General features: G+C 37.2%; 1 protein-coding gene across 8 annotated transcripts in view; it reads left to right on the forward strand.

Annotated features, from left to right (window-relative positions):
• TET2 (tet methylcytosine dioxygenase 2) overlaps positions 1 to 13,744 on the forward strand; it is a 122,081-nt gene that overhangs the window by 92,223 nt on the left and 16,114 nt on the right. For 4 of the 8 annotated variants that reach the window (XM_023765105.1, XM_014467033.2, XM_023765106.1 and 1 more), the window contains 2 exons: positions 10,338 to 10,488; positions 13,463 to 13,552. In XM_023765105.1, coding sequence (XP_023620873.1) covers positions 10,338 to 10,488; positions 13,463 to 13,552 — 241 coding nt within the window. Of the gene's footprint in view, positions 1 to 10,337; positions 10,489 to 10,838; positions 10,908 to 13,462; positions 13,553 to 13,744 lie in introns of all 8 variants that reach the window. The other 4 variants (XR_002832350.1, XM_023765107.1, XM_023765109.1 and 1 more) reach the window with 2 other exon arrangements.

Raw genomic sequence — 13,744 nt, forward strand, 5'->3', positions numbered from 1 at the left:
CCCCCCCTGCAAGGCGGATGTCTATGTGGGAAAGATGTCCTCCACTGTGTGAGGGAATGACTCAGCCCAGGAAACTTGGGGTGTCTGCCTTCTGAGCTCTATCCCCCGAGTCCCCAGTCCTGGGTTCTGCTCTCACAGCTCCAGTCCACTTCACCCTCCCTCTGCCAGAGCACAAGGTGGGTGGCTCCCCAGGGAATTTTTGTGCATTGGCCCTTTAAGAGGGTGTTTGAACTTTCAGCTGACACTCCCTAGCAGACAGCACCCCACTGCTTTTCACAGCTAGATTATGTGGGTGCCCTTCTCAGTTAGGTGCTCTCTGCCGGGGAGCCCAGGTTTGGGATTAGATCCCAGAGTTCTCAGTGGTACCCCCCCTTCCCCACAGCTGAGATATCTCTCCGGGACTTCAGTTGCTGTCTCTGGGTTCCCAACCAGCCCTTTCGTGCCTCCGCCCCTCCTACCATTCTCTATGGTCTCTGCCTTTGGTCCTTGGTTATCAGGGTTCTCTCCTGTGAATTTTCCATTGATTATTCAGGAAGCCTTTCCGTATTTTAGGGATGTTTTTGAGAGGTAATTCACATTCCATAAAATTCATCCTTTTAAAGTACAATTCACTGTTTTAGTATATTCACAAAGTTGCACATTTTCATTACTTCCGAAAGGAAACCCCATATACATTAGGCAGTCACTTCCCATACTCCTCTCCCCTAAATGTCAACCACTAATCAACTTTCTTCTCTATAGATTCACCTATTCTAGGCATTTCATATTAGGGGAATCATACATAGTTGGCCTTTCTGTCTGGTATTTTTTACTTTGCATAATGTTTTAAAGGTTCATTCGTATCATAACATTAATCAGTACTTTACTTTTTATTGCTGAATTGTCCACTGTGTTTATATACCATATTTTCTTTATCCATTCTTCAGTTAATGGAAGTTTGGGTTGTTTTCACCTTTGCATATTATCAATAGTGCTGCTATGAAAACCCAGGTGAAAGTTTTTGTATGGACATATGTTCTCATAAGAAAATATACTTAGGAGTGGCACTGTTGGCCATTTGGTAATTATAATGTTTGACTTTTTGAGGAACCGTCTGACTGTTTTCTAAAGCAGCTGCACCATTTTTTATTCCTCTCAGCAACATATGGAGGTTTCACTGTCTCCACATCCTCACCAAAACTAGTTACTGTCTTTTTATTTGTTTGTTAATCTGAGGATATTTTTCCATTGATCTTTTAGAGAGAGTGGAAGAGAGAGGGACAGAGAGAAACATCGATGTGAAAGAAACACATCGATTGGTTGCCTCCTGCATGTGCCCCGACCAAGGCCCGGGCTGGGGAGGAACCTGCAAGCAAGGTACGTGCCCTTGACCAGAATAGAAATCGGGAACTTTTGGTCCGCAGGCCAACGCTATATCCACTGAGCAAAAGCAGCTAGGAGATTATATATATATATATATATATATATATATATATATATATATATATATATATATATATATAATTTCTTTATTGATTTCAGAGAGGAAGGAAGAGGGAGAGAGAGACAGAAGCATCAATGATGAGAGAGAATCACTGATCAGCTGCCTCCTGCACACCTCCCACTGGAGGTTGATCCCGAAACCTGGGCATGTGCCCTTGCCCAGAATCAAAACTAGAACCCTTCAATCCGCAGGCCAATGCTCTATCCACTGGGCCAAACTGGCTAGGGCAGGACTTATCTTTTTTATGATAGCCCTCCCAGTGGGTGTGAATTGTATCTCATGAATTGGATTTTCATTTCCTAAGGACTAATGATGTCAGGCACTATTTCATATGCTTTTGGCCATTCGTGTTTACTTAATTCTTTGGTCATTTTTAAATTGTTTTTTTGAGTTGTAAGAGTTAATATATCCTGGATACTAGAACCTTATCATATATATGGTTTGCAGATATTTTCTGTAGGTTGTCTCTTTACTTTCTTAATAATGTCCTTGAAGCACCAAAGTTTCAATTTTTAAATAAAATTAATCTATTTTAGATATATTGCTTATACTTTTAGTGTCATATCTGAGAAACCATTGCCTAATCCAAGGTCTTCAATATTTACATCAATGTTTTCTTCCAAGTATTATAGTTTTAGCTCTTACATTTAGGTCTTTGATCACTGTTCATTTTATGATATGAGTCCAACTTCAATCTTTTGCATACGGTTCTCCAATTGTCTCAGCAGTACTTTTTTTAAAGATGCTCTTTATTAGGTGGAGGAAAATTTTTCTGTTCCTAGTTTGTTGAGTATTTTTATCATTAATGGGTGTTGGACTTTTCTCAAATGTTTGTTTCTGCATATAATAAGATGACCATGTGGTTATTGTCCTTTATTTTTAAAAAATAGATTTTTATTGATTTCAGAGAGAAAGGGAGAGGGAGAGAGAGAAAAACATCAATGATGAGGATCATTGATCGGCTGCTTCCTGCATGCCCCACACTAGGGATTGAGCCCAAAACTCGGGCATGTGTCCCACCAGGAATTCAATTGTGACCTGGTTCATAGGTCGATGCTCAACCACTGAGCCATGCCAGCCAGGCTATTTTGTTAATGTGGTAGATTATACTGATTGATTTTTGTATATTGGACCAACATTGCATTTCTGGGATAATGTATGTGTAATTTTTTTATATGTTGCTGGATTTCATTTGCTAGTATTTTATTGAGGATTTTTACAAGTCTATTGATAAGGGACATTGGTCTGTATTTTTTGTGTGATATCTTCAATTTTTGGTATCAGGATAATGCTGGCTTCATAGAATGCATTGAGAGGGGTAGAGAGATAGAAACATTGATGAGAGAGAAACATCATTGATCGGCGGCCTCCTGCACGCCCCCCTAGTGGGGATCAAGCCTGGAACCTGGGTATGTGCCCTCACCAGGATCAAACTGGTGACCTTTTGGTTCCTGGGTCAGTGCTTAACTGCTGAGCTACACTGGCCTGGCTTCAGTTAGTTTTTGATTGCTATTTGCATAATACCTCTTTTTCCATTCTTTTATTTTTAGCCTATTTGCATCTTTGAAAATAAAGCATGTCTCTTATAGGCAACATATAATTGAATTGTTTTTAATCCAGTTATTTTTTTCAGTTTCTGCCTTTTAGTTGTATTAATCCATATACATTAAATGTAATTACTGATGATGTTGGATTTGTCTGCCAATTTACTATTCATTTCTATATGTATTTTTTGTTTCTCTGTTCTTTGATTACTGCCTTATTTTGTGTTCAATAAGTATTTTCTATTGTACCATTATAAATACCTTATTATTTCTTTTAATGTCATTTAAAGTTATATTTTTGTAGGTTGCACCCTGGAAATTTTTATTAACATCTTAACTTATAACAACCTAATTTGGAGAAATACCACTTTAATTACAATGGTATACAGAAACTTTGTTTCTGTATAGCTCCATTCCCTCTTCCTTTCTACTATTATTGTAAAACTTTCTTTTTATACATGTGTGCTCATTAACATCCTATATAATAGTGGTAATATGCAAATTGACCATCACACCATCACACAAGATGGCCGCCCCATGTGGTCACAGATGGGCGCCACAAGATGGCCAGCAGGGTAGGGCAGTTGTGGGCAATCAGGCCAGGAGCGGAGGACAGTTGGGAGCGACCAGGCCTGCAGGGGAGGGCAGTTGGGGGTGACCAGGCCTGCAGAGGAGGGCAGTTGGGGGGGACCAGGCCAGCAGGGGAGGGAAATTGGGGGCAATCCAGCCAGCAGGGGAGCAGTTAGGCGTCCATCAGGCTGGCAGGGGAGTGGTTAGGTGGCGATAAGACTGGCAGGCAGAAGCGGTTAGGGGCAATCAGGCAGGCAGGCAGGTGAGCGGTTAGGAGCCAGCAGTTCCGGATTGTGAGAGGGATGTCCAACTGCTGGTTTAGGCCCAATCTCACAGGGATCAGGCCTAAACCAGCAGTCAGACATCCCCTGAGGGGTCCCAGATTGGAGAGGGTGCAGGCTGGGCTGAGGGACACCCCCCCCCCCGTGAATGAATTTCGTGCACTGGGCCTCTAGTAGATTTATAATTATTGCTTTATGCAGTTACCTATACATTAGATAGGAGAAAAAAGTTAAAAACAAAAAATACATAATATATTTTCTATTTATCTATATTTATGTTTTCATATCCATTCAAGTTACTGTCCTGTGTCCTTCCATTTCAACACGAAAGACTCCATTTAGTATTTCTTTTAGAGCAGGCCTAGTAGCAGTTTATGCCCTCAGATTATTTATTATGGGAATGCCTTTTTATTAATTATTGAAGGATAGATTTGCTAAATATAGAATTTCATAGTTGATGGTCTTTTTCTTATAGCACTTTAATATGTCATCCCAGTGCCTTCTGGCCTCCATTTTTTTTGATAAGTTATCAGCTGTTGGAACATCGGCTTATTGAAACTCTCTTGTACCTGATGAGTTAACTTTTCTTTCTTGCTGCTTTCAAGATTCTTTCTCTCTTTGGCTTTTAACAGTTTTATTTCACTTTTAGGTGTGGAGCACTTTGAGTTTGCAATTTGGAGTTGGTTGAGCTTCTTTAATGTGTAGCTTAATGCTGTTCATCAAATTTAGGGATTTTTTGGGCCACTTTTATTCAAACAGTATCTGTGCTAGATACTGTCTTACTCTCCCTTCCACAGGTCTCTGAGGCTCTATTTACTTTCATTCTTTTTCTCAGATTGGATCATCTCAATGAACATATCTTTAACTTCTCTCCCCACTACTGTTTCTTCCTGCTCCTCAAGTCTGTTGAACCGCTCTAATGGCTTTTATTTGTTATTGTACTTTTCAGTTCCAGAGTTGCCGCTTGTCTCCTTATTGTAGTTTCTCTCTCTTTTATCTCATTTATTTAATAAAGCATTGTTTTTCTACTTTTAGTTCTTTAAGCATGGTTTCCTTCAGATCTTTAAACAGACTTGAATAGTAATTCAAAGTCTGTCTAGAAGTCTTACATCTAGACTTCATCAGTGACAGCTTCTGTTGACTGCTTTTATTCCTCTGTATTGATCATACTTTCTTGGTTTTTTTGTATGTTTCATAATAGTTTGTTAGAAAAAGACCTTTTTAAGTAATATAATGTAGTAACTTTGTAAATTAGGTTCTCTTCCCACCTGAGGATTTGTTATTGTTATTGGTGCTATTCTTGTTTATTTGTTAGTTCAGTGATTTTTCTGAGCTGTTTCTGTAAAATCTGTATTCTCTCTTATAGGCAGCCATGGAAGTATATGGTTGGCTTAATAATCAACTAATGGTTAGACAGAGATGTCCTAAGGTGCCTAAAAGCAGTAAGTCTCCCACTCATTGCCAAGGGGCATGCCTTCAACATTCAGCCAGGCAATTTATAGCTCTAAGCATGTACTTAACTTTCTGGTTCCCACGAACATTTTGGGACTTTTTAAAGCCTCCCATGTACATCTCATTTCAAAGCTTTTAAGTTAGCCGTTTCCCCCCTTCAACTGTTACCCGCCACCTCAGGCAGCCACAATATTCAACAATTGCCTCTGACTGTTTTTAGCAAACACCTGTGGGAGGAAAGTCTGTGCACACTAGGTGAATTCAAAGTCAGATCAAATGAAGAAGACATCCTTATGAGTGGAGTCTTCTAGAGAATTACCAAATAGATAAAATGATGACACTTATCTGGGAATGGGGCTGTGGGTGATATCCAACCTAATTCTGCTGCCTCTAGTTGTTGCCAGGGTGATTTTCACCATAAATGAGGGTTTTCAAGGCTGCTGTGGAGGTCAGGGTAGAATGGGAATAGAGAAAGTTAAAATACCACAAAACTTATTCTTCCCACCAAAATTTCATTGCTTTTCTTGAATAACTGCTCCTGGAAAGCTACAAGCCTTTTGTTAATTTCCAGATTTCTCAAAAGTTGATTCTGGCAATGTTTACTAGTATTCTCATTGCTTTTATGGTGGAGAGGATTTTCAGAGATTCTTATTCTACCACCTTTGCTGATATCTGTAAAGTTATCATTTATATTTATAACAGTTTTTCTGCATTTATTAGCTGGAATTCTTTAAAGAATGTTTCCTTATCAACTCTTTGGTTACCATTAAATATAGTTTGTAAACAAATGACAGAATAAATTCATGGTAAGTTGTGAAATTTCTGAATAGTGATTTAGTGCTTTAGTATTAATCCAAAAATCATCAATTAGTTTGTTCTTTTTTTTTAGTGTCACTATTAAGTCATGGATTTTAACCTATGTTCAATAACAAGTTCTCTTCATGTCACAATATAGAGAAGTAAGTTCAAAATAATATCATTACTACTAATACACTATTGATATTCAATAAGGGCAGAAGAGCAATGCATGAACAAAATGAGAATTTCAATAAAGAGATGGAAAATATTTAAAAGTCCCATACATAAACCACAAAACTGAGGAATACATAATTCAACTGAAAATTTCACTAAAGGGATTCAACAGTAGACTACACCACTGAAATAAAAAACAGGGCAAAGAGCAGCGGAATTCATCCAATCAGAGGAGAAAAAACAAAAACAAAAATCAAACAGCTTAATAGTTTATAGAGTGAAGACAGCTTAATAGTTTATAGACGTGAGGACCAGTATATACATTATAGAGAACCTAGAAGAAGAGAGAAAATGGCAGAAAGCTCACTTAAGAAATAATAGCTGAAAAATATCTAGAGTAAACATGCCAAAACTTCTGAGATGCAGCCAGAGCAGTTCTAAGAGGAAGCTTTATAAAAATAAATACCTACATTTGGGGGGAATATCTCAACCTAACTTTATACCTTAAGGAACATGATAAAGAGAAAAAAACTAAACGCAGAATTAGCAAAAGAGGAAATAGCAATGATTAGAGTGGGAATAAATGCAACAGGGACCAAAAGACAATAGAAAAGATAAATGCAATAGAGATTTTTAAAATTGAATTTATTGAGGTGACATTGGTTCACAAAACCATACAGCTTTCAAGCGTACAACTCAACACAACATTTGCACACTGCATCATGCACCCATCACCCAAAGCAGTCTCTTTCCATCCCCATTTATCCCCCATTTGTCCACCTCAATAGAAACAAACAGTCAAACCTTTAGCTACACTTACCAAGAAAAAAAGAGGGAGAACTCAAAGATATACAATTATAAATGTAAAAGAAGACTTTACTACTGATACCACATAAATACAAAGGATCATAGAGAATATTATGAACAATTATATACCAACAAATTGGACAACCTAGAAGAAATAGATAATTTCCTAGAAACATAAAGCTTACTAAGACTGAGTCATGAAGAAAAGGAAATTTTAACAGAACAATTAATAGTAAATATATTAAATCAGTACTCAATATCCCCATATGAAAAGAAACCTGAGACACCCAGAGAGCATTATGCTAAGTAAAATAAGCCAATCAGAGAAAGACAAGTATGATATGATTTCATTCATATGTGGAATCTAATGAACAAACTGAACTGACAAATAGAAACAGACTCCCAGTTGTCAGAGTAGGGAGGGGGAGGGGGAGTGGGTGGGTGAAAATGTGAAGGGATTAGCAAAAACAAACCAAAAACACACAACAGTATGATGATTACTAGAGGGAAAGGGGGGTGGGAGGAGGGAGATGAGATTATAAGGGGGGATGAATGGTGATGGAAGGAGACTTGGGGTAGTAATTACCTAATACAATATACAGATGATGTATTATAGAATTGTTCACCTAAAACCTATATAATTTTATTAACCAATGCCACCCCCAATAAATTCAATAAAAAATAAGAATTAAAAAAAAACTCATAAGAAAGAAAAATCCTGGACCAGATGGCTTTAATGGTGAATTCTACCAAACATTTAAAGTTGAATTAATAGCAATCCTCCTTAAACTCTTCCAAAAAACTTGAAGAGAAGAGACCACTTTCAAATTTATTTTATGAGCCCACTATTAATCTGGTACCAAAACAATGGGCACTATGAAAAAAGAAAACTACCAGCCAGTATCCCTGATGAACACAGATGTAAAAATCCTCAACAAATTATTAGCAAACCAAGTTCTATAGTGCATTCAAAGGATCATACACCATGATCAAGGGGGATATATTCCAGGGATGTCCGTATGGTTCACCATACCAAATCAGTCACTAATCATCAGGAAAATGCCAATCAAAACCACAATGAGATATCACTTCACTTTTGTTAGGATGTCTGTTATCTAAAAACAAGAGGTAAATGCTGGGAAGAAAAGGGAACCCTGTATACTATTGTTGGGAATGTAATCTGTAACAGCAACTATGGAAAATAGTATAGAGATTCCCTAAAAAATTAAAAATAGAACTACCCTATGATCTAGGAATACCACTTCTGGGTATATATCCAAGAAATTTTTATCTCAAAAAGATATCTGCACTCCAATGTTCATTACAGCATTATTAATAACCAAAGTGTGGGTACAACCTAAGTGTCATCAAAAGGTAATGGGGTAAAGAAGATGTGGTATGTGCATACACACACAGGAATACTATTCAACTTTCAAAAAGGAAATCCTGACATTTTTGACAACATGGATTAACCTGGAAGTCATCCTAAATGAAATAAGCCAGACAAATACTGCATGCTATCACTTACATGTGGTATCAAAAACAAAAGACAATCAGACTCATAGAAGCAGAGTAGAAAAGTGGTTGTGAGAGGCTTGAGACGAGGGGAAATAGGAAGAGACTTACAAAAGGATACAGTATTTCAATTATAAAATTAATAAGGCCAGGGGATCTAATGTACAACATGGTGACTATAATAGATAACACTGTACGAGATATTTGAAATTTGCTAAGAAAGTAGAACTTGAAATTTTCTTTCCACATCAAAAAATAAAAAGAAAGAAAGAAAAAAGATAAATATGTGAGCTGATGGATGTGTGAATTAACTCAATGGAGGAAGCCTTTTGCAATGTATACATTATGTCAAACCATCACGCTGTACACTTTACATATCTTACAATTTTGTCAATTATACCTCAGTAAAGCTGAACAAATACCTACTTAATATAGTTTGGCTAGTAGGTTGTTTTATCATGTTTTTTTGTTGGCTTCTTAACTTTATTTGTTTATTGCTTTCAGGATATATTGACTTGGGCTGTGAGTTCACAATAGTGTATTTTATCCAAGAACTAGGGAGCACTCTCATACCCATCAGTAATAGAATGGTTAATTTGTGGCATATGATGAAAAACTAAACTCCATGAATAAATACATAAATAAAGCATGATACATGCAACAACATGGATGGGTATTATAAACATAATGTTGAACAAGGCAAGGCATAAACAGTTTATACTATATAGTTCCACTAGAGGCCCAGTGCATGAAATTCGTGCACTGGGGGGGGGGGGCAGTCTCTCAGCCCGGCCTGCACCCTCTCGCAGTCCAGGACCCCTTGCACCTTACCGCCCGCCTGCTTGCTGCTCCTTATAGCTCGGCTTGCTGCTCTTAGTGCTGCTGCAGAGGTGAGAGAGGCTCCTGCCACCACCGCTGCACTCACCAGCCGTGAGCCCGGCTTCTGGCTGAGCAGCGCTCCCCATGTAGGAGCACACTGACCACCAGGGGGCAGCTCCTGCGTTGAGCATATGCCCCCTGGTGGTCAGTGCACGTCACAGCACCAGTTGTTCTGGTCATTCCGCCTTAATGGTTGCTTAGGCTTTTATTATATAGATATGCATATGTATGTATTTATGCATAGATATAGTTTTGCCTATTTTATACTGTATACACAATATATTTAACACTAGTATTTTAATATAGTATTTTTATATTAACAGGCAAAATTATATACAGATATGTATATATATACATACACACTATATACAGTAGGTATATAGTATCCTATTTATAGTATAAAAATAGGCAAAACTGTGTTTGTGTATATATATATATAATTGCTAAAAAATAGGCAATACTAATCTCTTCTAATAGAAGTTGCTTTTTGGGGGCAATGCCTGGAAGGAAGAATTAAAAGGAGATTCTGGGGTGCAAGTATATGTTTTGTTTCTTCATTTGGATGCTACTGTCTTGGGCATTTCATTTGTACGCTATGAAATTATGTTTACTTTCCTGTGTGTGTATTATACTACAATAAAATAAAAAGTTTTTAAAAATTGTGTTTTAAAGTCAATTAAAATAGTTCTTTTCTGATGTGATTATGTCAGAGCTTAATATAGAGTTAGATTAGATGTTGTTAAAAACTAATTTGCATGCAGACACTCAGAATATGAGATGGGTAGCATAGCTATTGCTATCCTCAGCCATGAACTTGATCCTTTGATTTCTCAGGAGAACCTGTGCCTGTCAAGGGCTGGATCCAGAGACCTGTGGTGCCTCCTTTTCTTTCGGTTGTTCGTGGAGCATGTACTACAATGGATGTAAGTTTGCCAGAAGCAAGATACCAAGAAAATTTAAGCTGCTTGGGGATGACCCAAAAGAGGTTTGTTTACTTCCTGATGTATAATCTCTTAATCTTTCATGGAAAATTGATGAGCACAAAAAACCAATATGGCATACTCCATTCACCTCTAACAAAGGGTTTCATCTCAGAGATGAATCAACAAAATTTTTGCTGAACTGTAATCACATTGTAATAATTTAAGTTAGCATAATAACCATGTTATATCAAAGTAATAGATAAAACAACATAAACTCTTCATGCCTATTGCCTTTTATATTTCTTTATATTTTATGTTAATTTCAGAGTTTTAAACAGATGTCATTTCAATATTAGAACTAAATGTTAACACTTCAATGTTGAAACTTTCGTCCATTGCACCCGAATAATAGAAGTCATGTTCGTGACTGCCGCGTTCAGAAAAGGCCATTTCTAGTCACATTTTCACACCAGGAGATTTGGTAATTTAGTTTCTGTAATGAATGCATTCAAGTACCTAAAACATACTTAGATTTTAATACAAAAGTATAATTTAAATAAATGAACACTGATTTCTCATTTAAGTCACTGATTTTTGTTTTCCTCAATAATATATATTTGTCAAAATATAACTTGTAGGTTTGTATCAAATTTTAAACTTTTGGGTAGCATGCATTCTAGAGTATGCTAATTGAATAATCAGGAAACCTCAGTATATTTAGCATTTAGATATGACCAAGTTTTTAGTTATTCTGTGCACCTCATAATTATCTTTCAAATTTTAAATGCAATTGAAGTAAACAATTATGCTATGGATATTATAATATTGATATGTCCTTTTAAATGAAAAATTTGTTACTTTATTATTTATGACTACAACAGCAAGTGAAAGTTTAATAAAGTACAAAAACTTTTGAAATTGATATAATTTTTTTCATAGGATCATTTTTTAAAATATTTTTATTGATTTCAGAGAGGAAGAGAGAGGGAGAGAGAGATAGCAACATCAATGATGAGAGAGAATCATTGATCAGCTGCCTCTTGCAGACCCCCTACTGGGGATCGAGCCCACAACCCGGGTTTGTGCTCTTGGCCAGAATCAAACCTGGGACCCTTCAGTCCATAAGTCGACACTCTAGCCACTGAGCCAAATTGGCTAGGGCAGTGGTCGGCAAACTGCGGCTCGCGAGCCACATGCGGCTCTTTGGCCCCTTGAGTGTGGCTCTTCCACAAAATACTACATGCGGGCGTGCACGTACAGTACGATTGAAACTTCGTGGCCCATGCGCAAAAGTCGGTATTTTGTGGAAGAGCCACACTCAAGGGGCCAAAGAGCCGCATGTGGCTCACAAGCCGCAGTTTGCCGACCACTGGGCTAGGGCAATAGGATCATATTTTTAATAAACTATATTATCTAAATGTGTTAGATGTCCTGTTTTCAAAAGAAAAAATGAACCTACACTAATAAACCAGAAAGATGCAAATTGACCGTACCTTTGTGACGCCCACCAATCAGGAGTGAGTATGCAAATTAGCCCAACAAAAATGGTGAGTTAATTTGCATATGCAGGCACCAAGTGGCCAGGGATGGGGTGGGACGCAGGCGTTCCACACCGCCCCAGCCGCTCTGAGCCTTGGGCAGTATGAGAAGGCGAAAGGTGGCTCTGGCCAGAGCAAAGGTGGAAGGAAGGCCCATTCTTGCACGAATCTTCGTGCATCGGGCCTCTAATACTAAATAAGCCCAATTTAAAGCAGCAATTTTGCATGCTGTCAGCCATTTTAATTTTCCACACTAGAGAACTTTTTCACCACTATTTCATAAGTGCTTATCACTCAAGCCAGGTTTCACGTAAACCAAACTGAGTATTCTCACCTACAGTTTTCAAAAGCATATTACTTTAAAAATCTATTATTTGGGTGGGTGGGTGGGGGTAACTGATCATTTCTCCTTTCAAATAAACTTTGCCAAGTTCTTCATATACATCCTAGTTGTGAAGATTTTATTCATATTTGAAGCATCAAGTAATTATTAGTTATTATGTGAAGAGATCCTTTTAAATTTTGAAATGCTATTTTAATACACATTTAAAAGTATGGAGGTTAGAAATAGACAAATTAAACCAAACAAATCCTTTTAATAGCCATCTTGCTTGGCAGCAAATTGGAGAGGGAGTAGAGAATGTGACCTCTTTAAGACTGTATATTTTTCTTTAAATGTGTCTTAGCCAGACCTATTATACATTACAAAGAGCATCTAAGTTCCCCATGAGCCACAGACTATTAACATGCGAATCAGATCCTTAAACCCTCGGTGCTGGGCATCATAGGAGGCACTAGACCTACTGCCCCAAATGAGGTTCCTCTGTGTTCATTCTGGAAGGCCTACTACAAGAAGTTTATGAGGACTTGCAGATTATATCAATGAGCATCATAGAAGAAGTGGGTAGCTAGTATGAGAGGGGTGGAGTGGTTTATCCCAGAGGAAATAAAGTCACCTTCTTAGAATGAAAATAAGAAAAAAAAGTCCATGCAATTTATTTTAAATCCAGTCTTAGAAGGGAATTAAAAGGACTTTAGCAGGAGCATGCTGTCTCTACAAATTAAGTTTCCTCAGTGACTCAGGAGAGAACAGACCAGCTTAAGAAACACGTTTTAGTCTTTCAGTCAGAACATTTGCTGTGGGAAAGGAAAAGGAAAACAAAAATAAACAAATAAATTTTTAAAAGCCAGATTGTATAGTTTCATTCTCCTAACCCTTCTACCAGCACAGGCTTCTATTTATAAAATGCCATGCAAAGTAGAAAGTTGATTCATCTTATCAGAAGAGCTAGATATTAATAGCATATATGAAGCTAGGTAATATATGGCCTATACTTTCACTTAGAAATAGTCATGTTAAGATGCTTTATTTAGTAAGATGAATAGTATATAGTGATTTGTATCTAAGATATAAGGGGGGGGGGAATCTAACTGATAGTGTCATATACAGAGAGAATGGATTTAGAATTTAATATGTAGAATTATTCATTTTATACAGGAAGAAAAACTGGAGTCTCATTTACAAAACCTGTCTACTCTTATGGCACCAACATACAAGAAACTTGCACCTGATGCATATAATAATCAGGTAAGTTTAAATAACTGACAACAATTGGGACCATTTACTTAGTATTGATGACCTATCTACCTACTTCCAATAATATTTTTGAAATGATTTTTAAAAATTTTTTCTAACTTTTTTTTATCTAATTGTTGAAATTACTGCTGTGTTCTGTTTCTGGTAAATATAAAGTATACCATTTTGCCCCTTTAATCTGTA

Source organism: Myotis lucifugus, unplaced genomic scaffold (assembly GCF_000147115.1).
Source record: "Myotis lucifugus unplaced genomic scaffold, Myoluc2.0 scaffold_375, whole genome shotgun sequence".
Taxonomy (NCBI): Eukaryota; Metazoa; Chordata; class Mammalia; order Chiroptera; family Vespertilionidae; genus Myotis; species Myotis lucifugus.